Source organism: Moschus berezovskii, chromosome 5 (genome assembly GCF_049115385.1).
Source record: "Moschus berezovskii isolate FMDL1 chromosome 5, NW_MosBer_1.0, whole genome shotgun sequence".
In the NCBI taxonomy this organism is placed as follows: Eukaryota; Metazoa; Chordata; class Mammalia; order Artiodactyla; family Moschidae; genus Moschus; species Moschus berezovskii.
Genome location: NC_142464.1, coordinates 52677947 through 52693461, shown reverse-complemented (window position 1 = coordinate 52693461; position 15515 = coordinate 52677947). Strand labels below are relative to the sequence as shown.

The 15515-nt window shown below is 48.6% G+C and overlaps 1 protein-coding gene across 3 annotated transcripts; it reads right to left on the bottom strand.

Moving 5' to 3' along the window:
• Positions 1-4862: 4862 nt before the first annotated feature.
• Positions 4863-11329, bottom strand: SOD3 (superoxide dismutase 3). Of its 3 annotated transcripts, none has more exons than XM_055435316.2 (2): positions 11211-11329; positions 4863-6536 (listed from the first exon to the last, which is right to left on the bottom strand). In XM_055435316.2, the coding sequence occupies exon 2, from the start codon at positions 6518-6520 to the stop codon at positions 5786-5788; it is 735 nt and encodes a 244-aa protein (XP_055291291.1). In that variant the 5' UTR covers positions 6521-6536; positions 11211-11329; the 3' UTR covers positions 4863-5785. The 3 variants fall into 3 exon arrangements, with proteins under 3 accessions (XP_055291291.1, XP_055291294.1, XP_088692391.1); XM_055435319.2 differs by having other exon boundaries at positions 11180-11296; XM_088836265.1 differs by lacking the exon at positions 11211-11329 and adding an exon at positions 10571-10595.
• Positions 11330-15515: the final 4186 nt, after the last annotated feature.

The window sequence follows — 15515 nt, the reverse complement described above, 5'->3', positions numbered from 1 at the left end:
ATCTTTATTACTTACATTATCCACCCCCTCACCCTCGCTGAAGGCCAAGCCTGGGTTGAGCATACTTTCTAGCAAACTGTAGCAGCTTATCACTTGCAGTCTGTCACCTAAAATTATTAGATCATATGCTAGTTGTGAAATATAGGGAGAATGTAAAGATTTTATGCAATCAGCCAAAAACGCCAGATCTAAAATCAGTTGGTTTATTTCCTGCCATCTTTCAAGTTGACCAAAGCTCTCACTGATTTGCTCTATTTTCTTACGTTTTTAGTATTTCTGTATATACATGCACTGAAAAGCCCCACTTGGAAAAAAATGCACTGCAATTCTGAGAAAAAGCTTATCCTAAACATCTAAAGATAGCATTTCTAATTATTGTCGACATTGTGTTTACACTGTGCAAACTTGAGCATTATTCTCACTTTACCAGCTGTGTCTAGGTAAAGTCATTACATCAAACGCTTCTAATTTTACAAAAAGAAATCAAAACAAGTGTGTGTTTAAGTCTCAGTGACAAACGCAAACCCTGTGAGTCAAATAGGCAAACTGATTAGCAAGCTGGTTGGGAAGTCAAAACAGCAACTATAAGGAGATTAACAAAATAGATCTGTAAGAGTAGAGGAGTAAAAATAGCCTCAAGGGGCCAAGTGGGGTCCTGTAGGCGGGTTTGGTTGTACATATCCGGTTCTGTGCCGGGAACCAGATGCCTGCCCTTATGGCCGCCAGTCTTTCCCTCATTTAGAGCTGTGATCACAGAATTCATCTCAGCTGGCCTCTTAATGGATGTGGAACTCCTTCTTCCAAGCCAAAGAGGTAGCAGCCTTTCCTTTACTTGAATCCTTCCAGTGACACAATCCTCACTACATTTCAAGGTCATTCAATCCACTCCTGAGCATGCCAAACCGCTTCAGTTGTATCTGACTCTGCGATCCCATGAACTGTAGACCACCAGGCTCCTCTGTCCATGGGATTCTCCAAGCAAGAATACTGGAGTGGGTTGTCATGCCTTCCTCCAGGGAATCTTCCTGGACCCAGAAATTGAACCCTTGTCTCCGGTGTCTCCTGCGTTGGCAGGTGGGTTCTTTACCACTAGCACCACCAGGGAAGCCCCCATCCAATCCATTACTGCTGCTGCTGCTGCTAAGTCGCTTCAGTCGTGCCCGACTCTGTGCGACCCCATAGACAGCAGCCCGCCAGGCTCCACCGTCCCTGGGATTCTCCAGGCAAGAACACTGGAGTGGGTTGCCATTTCCTTCCTTCAAAGCATGAAAGTGAAAAGTGAAAGTGAAGTCGCTCAGTCGTGTCCGACTCTTCGCGACCCCATGGACTATAGCCTACAGTCCATGGCTCCTCTGTCCATGGGATTTTCCAGACAAGAGTACTGGAGTGGGTTGCCATTGCCTTCTCCAAATCCATTACTAGGTAACTATTTTTCTGACCTTAAGCTATTATTATTAATTGATCATTCATTAGATCCTGTGCTATACACCTCTCAGTAGTAACAATTTAATCACCACAACAATCCAATGTAATAATCTTATTTTACAGATGAGAGAACTCAGGCCCAGAGAGGTGAAGTGACTCACTTAGGTCACAAAGTTTGTAAGTGTGGTCCAGCTGAGGCTCCACACAGGCCTTCCTGCCTGAGGCCAGACTGTTGGTCACTGTGCTGAACACGTTCCTTTTCCTTACATGAACTGTAATTTTCCCCTCTAATATTTCCTTTTTTTGTTTCTTGGCTCTGGAACTCCATACAGCAGTTCATCAACCCCATTTCCATGAATGGACAGAACAGAAATGAAGCAGATCTGCCAGGGTATCTTTTCAGTCTAGGAGAGTCAAAGGTAGTGAAGAGAGAAACTGAAAACAGAAGATGCTGTGGCCTGAATGTTTGTGTTTCCTGCAAAATTCATGTTGAAATCCTACCCCCCAAATATGATGGTGTTAAGAGGGGAGACCTTTGGTAGGGGTCCCAAAGTCATGAAGGGAGAACCTTCTTGAATGAGTTGTTGTTCAGTCACATAGTCATGTCTGACTCTTTTCAACCCCATGGATCGCAGCTGCCAGGCTTCACTGTCCTTCACCAACTACCAGAGTTTGCTCAAACTCATGTCCATTGAGTAGGTGACACCATCCAACCATCTCATCCTCTGTCATTCCCTTCTCCTGCTTTGAATCTTTCTCAGCATCAGGGTCTTTTCTAATGAGTCAGTTCTTCGAATCAGGTGGCCAAAGTATTGGAGCTTCAGCATCAGTCCTTCCAGTGAATATTCAGGATTGATTTCCTTTAGGACTGACTGGTTGGAGCTCCTTGTAGTCCAAGGGACTCTCAAGAGTCTTTAACACCACAGTTCAAAATTATCAATTCTTCAACACTCTTGAATGAGACTGGTGCTTTACAAAGGGCTCGGAAGAGGTCCCTTACCCCTTCCAACACATGAGAACACAGCAAAGAGATGCAGGCTATGAGTCCCAAAGAGGCTCTCAGCCACCATGTTGGTGCCCTGATTTGCACTCCCAGCCTCCAGAGCTGTGAGAAATAAATGTCTATTGTTAATAAGCCAGCCAGGCTGCAGTATTTTGTGGTAGCAGCCCGAATGGACCAAGACAGAAAATAAACAATGAGAGGCACCAGCCCCTTCTGAAAAACAAGTACAAACTTCCATTGACAATCCTGAATGAACCTGTAATCTGGGCAGCAGTGTCAAAGATGGGGTGCTGGCTTTTTATTCTTGCCCATTGTGTGTTCCTATGTAATTGCTGCCTGTTTCCACAAATTTCAATTGTGGGGATAGGCAAATGCATCTGAGATCAGGACATTTAAATACCCAGTTTACTAATCCCTTATCAGTGCCAACCTGTACAGTTTAAAATAACATTTCAGACTGTTACCAAACCAAACTGGGGTCTGCTTGCCTGATACTATGTAAAGCCAACCCACTGACACCAGGTTGTGGTGATGGAAAGGGCACCCAATGTGGAGCCAAGCGAGAAGAATGGATAGCTCATTGAAAAGACTCGAACTCCCTGATGGTTTTCAGTGAAGGGTTTTTTAAGATGAAGGAGAAGGTCACAGGATGCATGAGTCACTCAAGGACATCCTTCTGGTTGACTGGTGATGAAGACAAGGTGATGTTTCAGGAATCTCAGTCATCAACCTTCTGGTCCAACTGGCCTGGGGTCTACATGGTTGTGGTCATCACGCCATGAACCCATTTCACCGGGTAGGGGGTTTAGTATCTGCAAAATGGCTCAAGGATATGGCTCACATTCTCTGTAGCCCTTGAGGAGGAACTAAAGGTCCTTGACTGTTTTATAACTAAACATTTATTTTAATATAACAAAATGTAACTATTTTACAAGTATTTGATAACTGAACATTTACTTTGCCTTGTTTGATGGTTTTCCTTTGTTTCTGCATTTCCTTACCTCTCTGATTCCATTTGCTCTCTAGAACTCAGGGAAGGCCTAGCAGGCTAGAGTTCTCCCACAGACTGGGGGATGTGGGGATGGGACCACAAGGGGTCTGTCCCTGGGAAGGCCTCACAGAGTCCTGTTCCGTTTCAAAACCAGTGAGAACCAGTTGGTGGAGCAAATTCACCAGGCAATAGTCTTTCTTCCCAGTTGTCACTTGGGTTCAAGGAATGGTTTTTAAATAACAAGTTAGTCCTAGTAAGAGGTAAAAATTACCACTGGGGATGAGTTTCTGGCTGAAGTTCAGTTTGACTCACTGCCTCAAGAGTCCGAGAGAAACAGAAGCTGTCTATAAAGAACCAGGGTGGAAAACTCACAGCTAGGAAGTGGGTCCATCCCAGGAAGCTAAAAAGTTAATATATTTTCATTAATAAATCAAAGTGAATACCCAGGACTGATCTAGTCTGGATATGGATTATAATTTTCAAGAGGAGAGGCAGAACTGTTCCCCCATCAAGCCTTGATCGAGACCAACCTACCTTTGGACTCCACTGCTTCCAACTGTTTTTGTAATCAAGAAGTTAAGAAGAGGGACTTCCCTAGTGGTCCACTGATTGACTCCACACTTCCAATGCAGGGGACCAGGGTTTGATCCTTGGAACTAAGATTCCACAGGCCACATGGCATGGCCAGAAGAAAAAAAGTCAAGAAGAGCATTGTCCTGGTTGTGGAAAAGGCTGACAACTTCAGATACCAACACCAACTTCCCTGTAACTTGCCCAGTGACACTGCCTCAGTGGCCCTGTCTCCGCCATCTGGGAAATGGACCTCAGGCTTCACACAGAGGCAAGTGTGAAAGGCCACAGAGCCCAGCAAGTTGATGCACCCTTCATGCCGGGCCAGTGGCTCCAGCATCAGGATCACTGGGAGTGAAAGTGCCAGTCGCTCAGTCATGTCCGTCCCTGCAACTCTATGGACTGTAGCCCACCAGACTCCTCTGTCCTCGGGGATTCTCCAGGCAAGAATACTGGAGCAAGTAGCCATTCCCTTCTCCAGGGGGATCTTCCCAACCCAGGGGATGAACCCACGTCTCCTGCATTGGAGTCAGACTCTTTACTGTTTGAGCCACCAGGGAAGCCCAGAATCACTGGGAAAGTTGTTTCAAATAAATTTCCTCCTCTCCCTTTGAATTCTACAGCTCTGGGATGTAGCCCAGAAAGCTGTTTTCTTGTTTTCCCACTTCCCTAAGTGATCTTGGCTTCCTCCCTCATGCGAGCACCACCCAAATGCATAAGGATCAATAGGTGATTAAACCTTGCAGAGGAGCTAGGCAGGGAAGAAAGAGAAGTCCTGCAGGGATTTGGGAAACATCTTTACCATTCCCCCAAAATAGCTGAGCCAGGAGAGAAGCATCAAAAAAGAAAAAAGTAACCAAGGCCCCCATGATGTACTGATTTGCTGAGTTTTTAATGTGCAACGCAAACATTGTCAAACAACCCCCAAAGAAGCTGCTCTCTTGAGGGAGTCGGGGGTGGGGGGTTGGGGGGTTGGGGGGTGGAGTGGGGGGGTGGAATACCCGGAGACACCTGAAAGAGGCACCTAAGTGCAGGCTCCTCAAGCTGGGGGGAGAGATGGTAGGCAAATTCTGGAGGGGTCTCAGAGTGCCTAGAAGGAGCCCATAGGAGGTGGGGGTAGGTGGGTGCTTAGAGCATAGAGGGATCTCAGGGCTCACAGGGTGAAGGTGGGGGTGTCAAGGTGGAAAGGGACCTCAGAGAGCCTGGAAGACCCTCAGGGTTCATGGGTTTACTTCGGTATCTCTGGGGGGGGGGTCCTCAGAGCTCGGGGTGCCCTCAGGATGAATGGGGGGTGTCTCAATATACGTGGTTGAAGACCTCAAAGTGAAAGGGATTTTCAGTTAGATCCTAGCCATGGCAGAAGTGGTACTCCAGAGTACAGAGTGTCTCCAGGAGGGGAAAGAGAAAAATCAAGGTGATGTAGTAGGCTGCTTGGGGTCTCAAGGTAGGGATCATGGGCCTTGGAGAGGCGTCAGGATGTTGAGGGGTCCCAGGGTTCCCCAGGATACGTAGAAGGGGTCCTGGGTCACATAGAGAGCATCTTGGGCGCTTGGAGGAGTGTCAGGGTGTAGAAAGGTCTGGGGTCCTTGGGAGAGATGTCACAGCGTACAGGGATACTGGGGTACATAGCGGGAGGCTGAGGCACACAGAGGGGATCTCGGGAGCCTGGAGAGAAGTCCGGGCGTGGAGCGGTCTAGGGGCACTTGGAGGGGAGTCGGGGCGTGGAAGGGCTCCCAGAGCGCATAGGAGGGGGCTGCGGCGCGCGGTCGGAGCTCAGGGCCACCTAGGTGGGGCGCTCAGGCGGCCTTACACTCGCTCTCGCGCCGCCGCTTCTTGCGCTCCGCGTGCTCCTGCGCCTGGCGCGCCCAGGGCCCGGGGCCGCACAGACCCACCACGCAGCAGGCGAGCCGGCGGCCCGCGTTCCCGTTCTCCAGACTGGCCTGATTGCCGCCGCGGCCCAGGTCGTCCTCGCCCGCGTGGACCACCACGGCGCGGCCCGCGATCGAGTGCGGGCCGGCGAGCGAGGCAGCCAGGCCGGAGCGGTACTTCCAGACCTGGCCCTCGCGCACGGCGAAGTTGCCGAAGTCGCCCGGGTGTTGCGGGTGCGGCACGGACATCGGGTTGTAGTGCGGCCCGGTGGAGTCGCAGCCCTGGCTCAGGTCCCCAAACTGGTGTACGTGGATGGCGCGGCTCGTGCCGTTGGGCTCGTCCGGGAAGCCCTCAAGGTGGAAGAAGGCCTCCAGCAGGGCGCCAGGCCGGAGCTGCCGGAAGAGCACGAGGCCGCTGACCTGGGGCTGCTCCGCCTCCAGCGTGGCCGACGGCAGCACCCGGCAGACGGCGTGGAGCGCGGCGTCCGGGTCGATGGCCGCCGCCCGCCGCTGCATCGTCTCCTGCCAGATCTCCGTCACCTTGGTGTGCATGTCGCGGATCTGCTCCTCCGTGTTGGAGCCCATCTGCTGCTGGACCTGGTCGGCCGAGGCGGCCGAGGCACAGGCCACCAGGAGCAGATAGGCACCGAGCAGCGCCAGCATGGCCAGAGTCGAGCACCTGCGGGGACCCCCAGGGGGTGGGGGCGGAACGAGGCTTGGTCACTGGAAACCTGGAATCCCAGACACTCCGGTGTCCTTGACTCCAGACCCTTCCTGCTGAGGGGCTTTCTTGCCCAGCGTGCTTTTTTTGTTCTTTTGGCCCCTGTCTCTCCAGGGCCTGCTGTGTTCCAGGAACTGGGCTAGGTGCTGCTGTTGTAAAGATGGATGAGGAATAATCTCAAGAAACTCACAGGGATCTTTCTGAGCCACAAGGCTTATCGTGATCCTCCCAACTACCATCTCCATAGCATGGTGAATCCGGGACATTGGCCTAGGGGTGGGCTTCCCTGGTGGCTCAGACTATCAAGAATTTGCCTGCAATGTGGGAGATCCGGGTTCCATCCATGGGTTGGGAAGATCCCCTGAAGGAGGGCATGGCAAGCCGCTCAGTATTCTTGCCTGGAGAAACCCTATGGACAGAGGAGCCTGGTGGGCTACAGTCCATGGGGTCACAAAAGAGTTGGACACAAAAGAGCCACTAAGCACAACAGGGGGTTGTCTCAGGCTACCCGAGGGAGGCTCTCGTGGCCCTTCCAGATCTCCTTCCTCTCGGCATCTCAGCCCCTCTTTTTCTGCATCTTCTTAGACAGGCAGCATAATGCTTGCTGCCGCTGCTGCTTGCACTTGCTGTGTGCTCTCTGAAGTGCCCCATTCCCTCCTCTCTGCCATGTTCTGTAGACTTGAAGCCAGAAACTCAGTTTTATTCATCTGTATCCCCAGCATCTGGGCCTGCACCTGGCAGTAGGAGACATTTAGTATGTGAATGTGGAATGAGGAGTTCACTGAGAGACAGACATGTCATCAGATCATTCCAATGCTATCCTCTGATTGAAGATAGAGCTTTGTGCCAGGGAAGGACAGAATAAGCAGTGCGCCTCTCCATGGGGGACTCCAGGAGGGCTTCCCGGAGGAGGTGACTTCTGAAGGTCCTACAGGACAAGTAGGAGCTTTTCAGCCAAGCCAGATCAGAAGTCCATTTCAGGCAGGAGGCACAACATGAGTGTTCACAGGCTGTGAAGGGGCACAGTTTGTATGGGGCATGGGGGAAATTTAGTGTGGCTGGAACACAGCCTGTGCCACCAGGGAGGAGTCGAGGCTGAAGAGGGAGCTTTGGGCCAAGGAGGGTGGGGCTGGGTTTGCTCTGCTAAAGTGCGTGGTTATTAGCCAGGAGGCTAGTGCTGGTAGAAAAGTGAGTGTTGAGATAGTTTTTAGTCTGGCAGGAGAAGGGATGTGGGCTAGACTTCCGGAATGGAGAGGACAGAGGAGAAGGGATGGGAAGACCCCAGGGAGAAATGGAGACACAGGAGAAATGGAGACAGGCAGAGGGTGATGAATTTGGGGGCAGCAGCAGCAATCCCACTCCAGTGTTCTTGCCTGGAGAATCCCAGGGACAGTGGAGCCTGGTGGGCTGCCGTCTGTGGGGTCGCACAGAGTCGGACACGACTGAAGCGACTTAGCAGCAGCAGTAGCAGCAGCAATCCCACTCCAGTGTTCTTGCCTGGAGAATCCCAGGGATGGGGGAGCCTGGTGGGCTGCCGTCTATGGGGTCATACAGAGTTGGACATGACTGAAGTGACGCAATAGCAGCAGCAGCAGCAATCCATGGAGAAGGCAATGGCAACCCACTCCAGTACTCTTGCCTGGAAAAATCCCATGGGTGGAGGAGCCTGGTAGGCTGCAGTCCATGGGGTCGCTAAGAGTCGGACATGACTGAGCGACTTCACTTTCACTTTTTATTTTCATGCATTGGAGAAGGAAATGGCAACCCACTCCAGTGTTCTTGCCTGGAGAATCCCAGGAATGGGGGAGCCTGGTGGGCTGCCGTCTATGGGGTCGCACAGAGTCGGACATGACTGAAGCGACTTAGCAGCAGCAGCAATCCAAACCAAAAATGATGAAGGCTATTACCAAAGTGGAGGCAACACAGTTTCAGGAGTGCTTCAAACAGTTTCACGGTTTGGGTACCACTGGCAGTGGAGAAGAGCTGGAGATGACTGAGTTCCCAGCAGGGGAGACTGGGACCCTCCCTAGAGTTAACATACTTGTTATTGATGGCTGGTGGTACCAGGCCCTGAGAAGAAGGGAGAAAGGGAAAGTTTTGCCCAAGCTTGCTAAGGGTAAGACCCCAGGTGGGATATTGGGCAGACAGCTGTAAATGGGCGTTCTGGCCCCTGGAGTGGCAGTGTCAGTGGGAGGGGTTCTCAGTGTTTGTTGGCTACACATCAGATTCTGAATCTTAACATTCAGATGCCCAGGCCACACCCCAAGAGATTCTGATTCAGTGGGCATGAGTTGTTTCATTTTGTTTTATTTTATTTATAGCTCTGGTACCCAACCAGGAATTTTAAAACAAGACACATATACTAACTGCAGTATTGTGGGGGAAATTTCTTACTCTGCCTTAGCTATAAAACAAGGCTGGTAAGACCACCAAGGATCACTGAGAAGGTTAAATGAGATACGAGATGACAGGCCATTTTCACATTTTTAAGCCTGCCCACAGGGATCAATGCTGCCTCAAAAGAGCTGGTTTGACCCCAAAGCAGATGCCATTTTAAAGTTAAAATCTGGGTTTGAGTGTTTATTCCTTGCATAATCATTACAGAAAGACAATCTAGTATGGTGATTAAAATCATGGATTCCAGAACTCACTGGATCTGAAGCCTGACTCTGCCACTTAACTTACTCCCTTAGAGTTAGCATACTTGTTATTTTTGTTACAGAGTACCAGAGAAAGTGCTGGACTGCAGAGTCTGGTTGGGCTCACCCTCCTTTCTGAGCCTTCTGTTTTCTTATATGCAAGTAGAGATAATCATACTTACCTTAAAGACTTGCTGTGCTGCTTGAAAGACACAATTAGAATCACTAACATTTACTGAACACACATAGAGGCACTATTAAAAACACTTTGCAAATGTCAATTCATGTAGCCTCCCAAGAACCCTCTGGGGTGGGTGCATTATTACCCCCATTCTAGAGCGCAGAGAAACTGAGGCACAAAAAGGTGAATGTTGAACAGACAACTAAGTCATGTCCAACTCTTTGTGACCCCATAAACTAGCACACCAGGCTCCTTGGTCCTCCACTATCCCCCAGAGTTACACATTCAATAATAGCTGAGGCAGGATGTGAAGGGGTGTGCTCTGCTCCAAGCCCAAGGTTTAGGCATCACTGGCAATTAACCCAGAGCCTGGTACATAGAAAATTCCCAGTAAGTGGCAGCTCTTAGCTATCAGAGAAAAACTGCTGATAAAGATTTCAGGACCATCCATTGAAAGATGCTATTGAAGCTGTGGGAGGAGGAGGTGGCCAGTAAAGGCTCCAAGAAGGAGTGACAGGTAGGAAGAAAGGTCCAGAAAGTGACATCAAGGGAAGCACTTCTGACATGGCCTGGTTACTATGGTAAAGCCCCAGGGAGTCAGGGCGGGAATAGAGGACTCTCCCTGAAGCCACATCTTGGCCTCAAGCTCTCCATCACTACCGACCACCCCTGTCCTTTTGAGCTGGTCCTACCCCTCAGGAGGGCTCTGCCAACTGGAAGTTTTTTCATTGAAAGCAAACGGCCAGCAAAAACAGGTTGTTTTGGACGTGTCCACAAGCTTTCTTTTCCAAAAATGCTTGGGTCATAATTAACACTTGAAGGAGATGTTTTTGTCTTAGAGAGAGAGAATGTGTGTGTATGTGTGTGTGAGTCAGTCGCTTAGTCGTGTCCGACTCTTTGCAATTCCATGGGCTGTAGGCCACCAGGCTCCTCTGTCCATGGAATTCTCCTGGGAAGAATACTGGAGTGGGTTGCCTTTCCCTTCTCCAGGGGATCTTCCCTACCCAGGGATCGAACCTGAGTCTCTTGCATTGCAGGTGGATTCTTTACTTTCTGAGCCACCAGGGAAGCCCTCTTAAATGAAAGAGGATTCTTCTTAAACCCCAGGTAAAACTCTTTGGGTCTTAAGCTTTTCTCTCCCAGCCCTCCAGGTCAGCTCGCAGAAGGCTTACCCTTCTCAGTCTCTCAGTTTGAGCTGTAGATGACCAAGTGGTTTCCGAAGGGCTTGCTTGGTCCGGAGAGGAGAACAAAGTTATCAGGGAACAAAGCAATCTACCAAGCTGGTGCCTCCTTCCTGGGTTTGGGTTTGGGAAAACTGTTTACTTCCCACCCCCTCAAAGACTCCAGGGTCTACTAATGCCTGGGTGCCCTATGAGAAGGGGTCCCGGCTGTGAGTCTGAGACTGCCGGGTCCTCCCTTTGTGCCTCTCCTAAGCAGGTGGCTTTTGCTCACCACCCACACCAGGCAACATCCAGAAACATCTACCTTCCTCAGTCCACGTCTTTCTTTTCTCTAACCCAGAGGATGCTGAGGTCCTCTTGAATGGGCATTAACAGATCCCCAAACAAGCACTTCCTGCCCCCGCCCATTGCCTTCCTCTGCCCTCTCACCACCGCCCTCCTCCTCCCCTTCAGAGCAGCTGGGCTCTGTCAAGAAGAAGTGCGTTTTCTCCCATGAAAATGTTCAGATCCTTTTCCTAGAAGAGGCTGGATGCCCTGCCCCAGTTTCAGACTCGGTATGCACACTGAGACGAGTGAAATGAACCTCAACTTCACACCCACCTTTCCAGCTCTTCAAAGAGAGCTCTCTCACCTGGGACCCGAGGAGCAGCACCTCACCAGCTGGTCACAGGAATGCGGGCAACTCCCGGGCTGTTTGTGACTGAGCAGGGCAGCCTCCAGGGGGAGTGGTCACTGAGAGGAAAGAAGGTCATTGGGCTGGTTTAGGCAGGGAAGCCGGCCAGGCAGTCCTTGTTGTGGAATTGCCTCACCTCCCCCAACTCTCTCCCCTCCCCGCAGTCCCTCCCCAGCCCCGCGTTCCCTGGCCAAGTATTCCTTTTCGTGACTTCACTGAGTTGTGCAGACGTAGCAAGTGACCTTCAGGGCACAGCAGGGGAATAAAAAGTAGACAGAAAATAGCCTCTTTGGAGAGGTGTACAATGGTCTCTTTCTTGAGACGCCCTTTGCTCTCCCCTGATTTCCTCAGCTCTTGATTTACTTTTGCTGGATGTCTAAGATGGAAATGGACACCCTGCAAAAATGCATACTGTTTTCTCCAGGACCGTGCTTCCACACCTGTGAGAGGTGAGACGCAGGTTGGGTAGCAGTTACCCACTCCGGCTGCAGAGTCCCAGCTGTGTCACTTCCTAAGGATGTGCCTGTGCCTCCGTTTCATCATCTGTAACATGGGGAGGGGAGGCTAACCCAGTGCCCTGCCCGTCGTCACACTCATCCTGCTCTCGCTTCCTTATTAAAGTTATGGAGGAGTCTTTTAAAAGAATGAGTAGTGTGAAGGAACCACAAGTCTTTCCCTTCCCCAGTGCCTCTTTTCTCCTTGTTTTGCCATGATCTTTCCTCAATCACAGCAGTTCTTTCCAGAAATAGAAGCTCCCTTCCCTCTCCCCTCCCCACACTGGAAAAGGCAGCTTGCCTGCCTGCCTGTGTGCCCTCCAGCCTGCTTTCAATAAATGCTTAGTGGGTGCTCACTCTGTTGTGTCCTGGTACCCAAAGCTGCGTGAGTCCCTGCCTTTTGGGGTTCATACTCCAGGGAGGGAACAGCAGTGTCAACAGATCCATCCAGTAGAGAGTGGGGACTGCAACTGGGGAAGCAAACCCAGGGTCCCTAGAGACCTAGACCCTCGTCCTGACCTCAGGAAAGCTTGTTCACAATCTCAACTTCTGGGCCCCATCGCAGGCTAAGTTAATCCCTTGCCAGCAGGGCTTCCTGGAATCATCTTTTTAAAAACTAGCTATTCTAGAGTATGGGCTTCTCAGGTGGCTCAGTGGTAAAGAAAATTCACCTGCCAAGCATTAGACACGGATTTGATCCCTGGGTCAGGAAGATCCCCTGGAGGAGGAAATGGCAGCCCACTCCAGTATTCTTGCCTAGGAAATCCCGTGGACAGAGGAACCTGGCCCTCTATAGTCATGGGGTTGCAAAAGAGTCGTTCGTGACGTAGCAACCGAAACAACAAGAATTCTGGGGTACAACCAGGTTTGGAAACCTCTGCTTGGCAGGCAGAACTCAAACTAAAGATCTTTTCCTGGAGCAGCCACTGCACAAGATAAGATGGAGACTTCTGGGCACTCAGAGCCTCCAGCCTCTACCCTGGCATCAGCCCGCCTGGCTCACTGAGAACTCGGGCCTCATGGGCTCAGGCCCTCCCGCTCTGCATTCTGTTGACGGGCGTAGGTGCCTTTGACTAATGAGTTTTCTGAGTTCCAGATGCTGCCTTCCACTCTACCTCACCCTGAAACATGCTGGTTTCCTGTTGTGAGTCGTCCATCCAACTGAAAAAAAAAAATGAAATCTGTATTTTCATTCATTTATTGAAGTAAGAATTGTATCAGTTCATAACTACTGTATCAAGTAGCACTTCTTTCACTTAGTTTTATTTAAGGGCCAAGAAAGATTTTCTCTGCTATGATATTGTAGGATTGGTATTAAAGTCCATTTTCACTTTCCTTTTTATTGACCTCCGCAACATCCATGCACCACTCCTTTGGCAATAGCACCCCAATTTCCTTCTTGGAAACCACTGCATTTTCAGTCCATGCAAGTAGTACTGATTCACGCTTTGCTCCAGAGGTGGGTTCCTGACCACTCATAATATTGCATTAGTTCCAGAATAATACATTCAGAGCCAGTAAGATGCAGTGACATTTTTGCTGGGACTGTTGTGAAGGATGTATCTTCTCTTTCCCAATGGACTTGAAACTGGAGAAGAAAGGGTAGAGTTATTGTACTCCCTTGCTCCACTCAGGGAAAACCCATCTGAGGATGGGGCCAGTGGATGGAAGTAGAATAACAGTAGAGGGATATTTGGACCCAGTTGCAGTGTTTAAGCCCCTGGATCCAGCTGTACCTGAAACCGTTATCATTATGTGAGTCAAATACATTCTTTTTGTTTTTGCTTTTTAATGGACAAATGATTTTTTGATAGTTTTTGTACCTTTTTAGTAATATACACATTTTATAATACATATATTTAAACATAGCCTAATAAACAGTACACTCTTTTTTTCTATTCCTTCAACATGTATTAAAACCAGAAACTCTTAACAGCATTTGTCTTTGGGGTGCAGAACTGAGAATGAAGAAGAAGCACCCTAATCACCATTTGGAGTTTTTTTCCTAAGGTTATTTATGAGAAAGCATTACTTCATTTTTAAATTATTTTTTAATTTATTGTTTTTAATAGACTAGTATGTTTTTTACCAGTCTATTAAAAAATACCTTCTCTTTTTGCTTAAGTTTTTTGGGCTGCATTTTCTGTACTTGAGACCAAACACTTTACAAAACACTTTCTCACATACTGTTTTATTTAATGCTTGCAATAATTTTGTGGGATAGGTGTTAATTTGCCCACTTTGTAGATAAGGAAATGAGGTTCAGAAAGAATAATTATTCTTTCTTAATAATAGGTCAATTATACTTCAATTTTTTTAAAGAAAAGAACAGGCCAAAAGTTTCAGTGTTATAACATGGCAAAGGCAAAATTTAAACCCAAGAGTCTCTGATTGCTGATCCTGGTCCCTTAATCATTATGTTTTATTACCTCCAAAAGTCTGAAGGGGAGATGAAAGGAAAGTTCAAAACAACAAATGACTCTGTACCTCAGAGTTATCTCTGTAACGTCAGTGACTGCCTTGCAAACAAGACACCTAACCCTTGACCTCTGTCCCTTCTCCTTGTGTTAATGTATAATACAATGGAAAATCAAGCAAGCATTGTATATCAGCCATTATTATGTATATCAGCATTCAAATGTACTCCTATCTGAATAGAAGAGATCTCTGCTAGAGAACTTCGTACTTCTTTTATGCAGGAATATCAGTTGTACATAACTTCCTTCCTGTTGTGTGCAGAAAACTGATAGAATTAAATTCTACCAGGAAATAAAAGTGGTTACTGTGAGGAGAAAGTTTCTGAACACAACAGTTAGGATTTCAGGTTGCCTCCCTAAAAGGCCAGAGTCTGTGTGGTAACAGTTTACCCAACCAGAGTACTTCAGATACACCTGAAACAGCTTCAAGTGTGTCTTGCCCACCTGAGGTTCTCCCAGAAGCCCTTGGGAAGTAAGAGTGGAACCAGGGACCTGTGTAGTTCAACCTTGCATCCTGTCATTTTGTCCAAACCCAACAGGATAATATGGGGAAAAGGAGATGCTTGTTGGCAAAGTGGGCAGGGAGACAAAAGACATCAGTCTTATTAACAGTCATAAAACAATACTGCCTCACATGTATTTGGTGCCGCTTCTGTGCCAGGCACGAGTTAAATGATCTACACGCACCTTTTCTTTGTAATAGCACTGCATTCCGGGTCCCTGCTGTGTTCTGGGAAATTTCCTTTTCACTGTGAATGTGTCACCCTTCCGTTGAAATGTACGTGAATCAGAAGGTAATGGAAACCAGTCAGAACCAGGAACTTCTCAACAAGTTACACTTGGCTGGCCATGTGAGAAGAAGCCCAACTGTAGCACACGGAAAGCAATGTCTTTCTGATCAGAAGGTGAGTATGTGCACAGTATTCTCTCAGGAAAACACAAAGTAAAATCCTTCCAAGCTAAGTCCTTCACGGGGGTCTGACCTTGCCTCTAGTTCCACTTCCTGCCCATACCTGTGAGAGAACACTTAGGTCATTCCTGTTTTGCCACATAAAAACAAAATAGCAGTATGAATATTTAAAAGCATATCCAATGAAGCATTCATTTCCTCAAAATAATTGCACAGTACACTCCACTTGAGGAAGGAGAAGTATTTTTCAGCTTATTTTCTAGTTGTATTTATTTTAAAATATTTGTTGACCCAATGGCCATATTGACCCCTCTGCTTGCTGCCTCCCACTATAGAAGCTGGAAAGCCAGGCACTTCCTTTCTCAGAATCCCTCGCAGCTGG

Coding starts and splice junctions, on each gene's coding strand:
- SOD3 (XM_055435316.2), bottom strand. CDS start 6,520: ATGCTGGCGCTGCTCGGTGCCTATCTGCTCCTGGTGGCCTGTGCCTCG.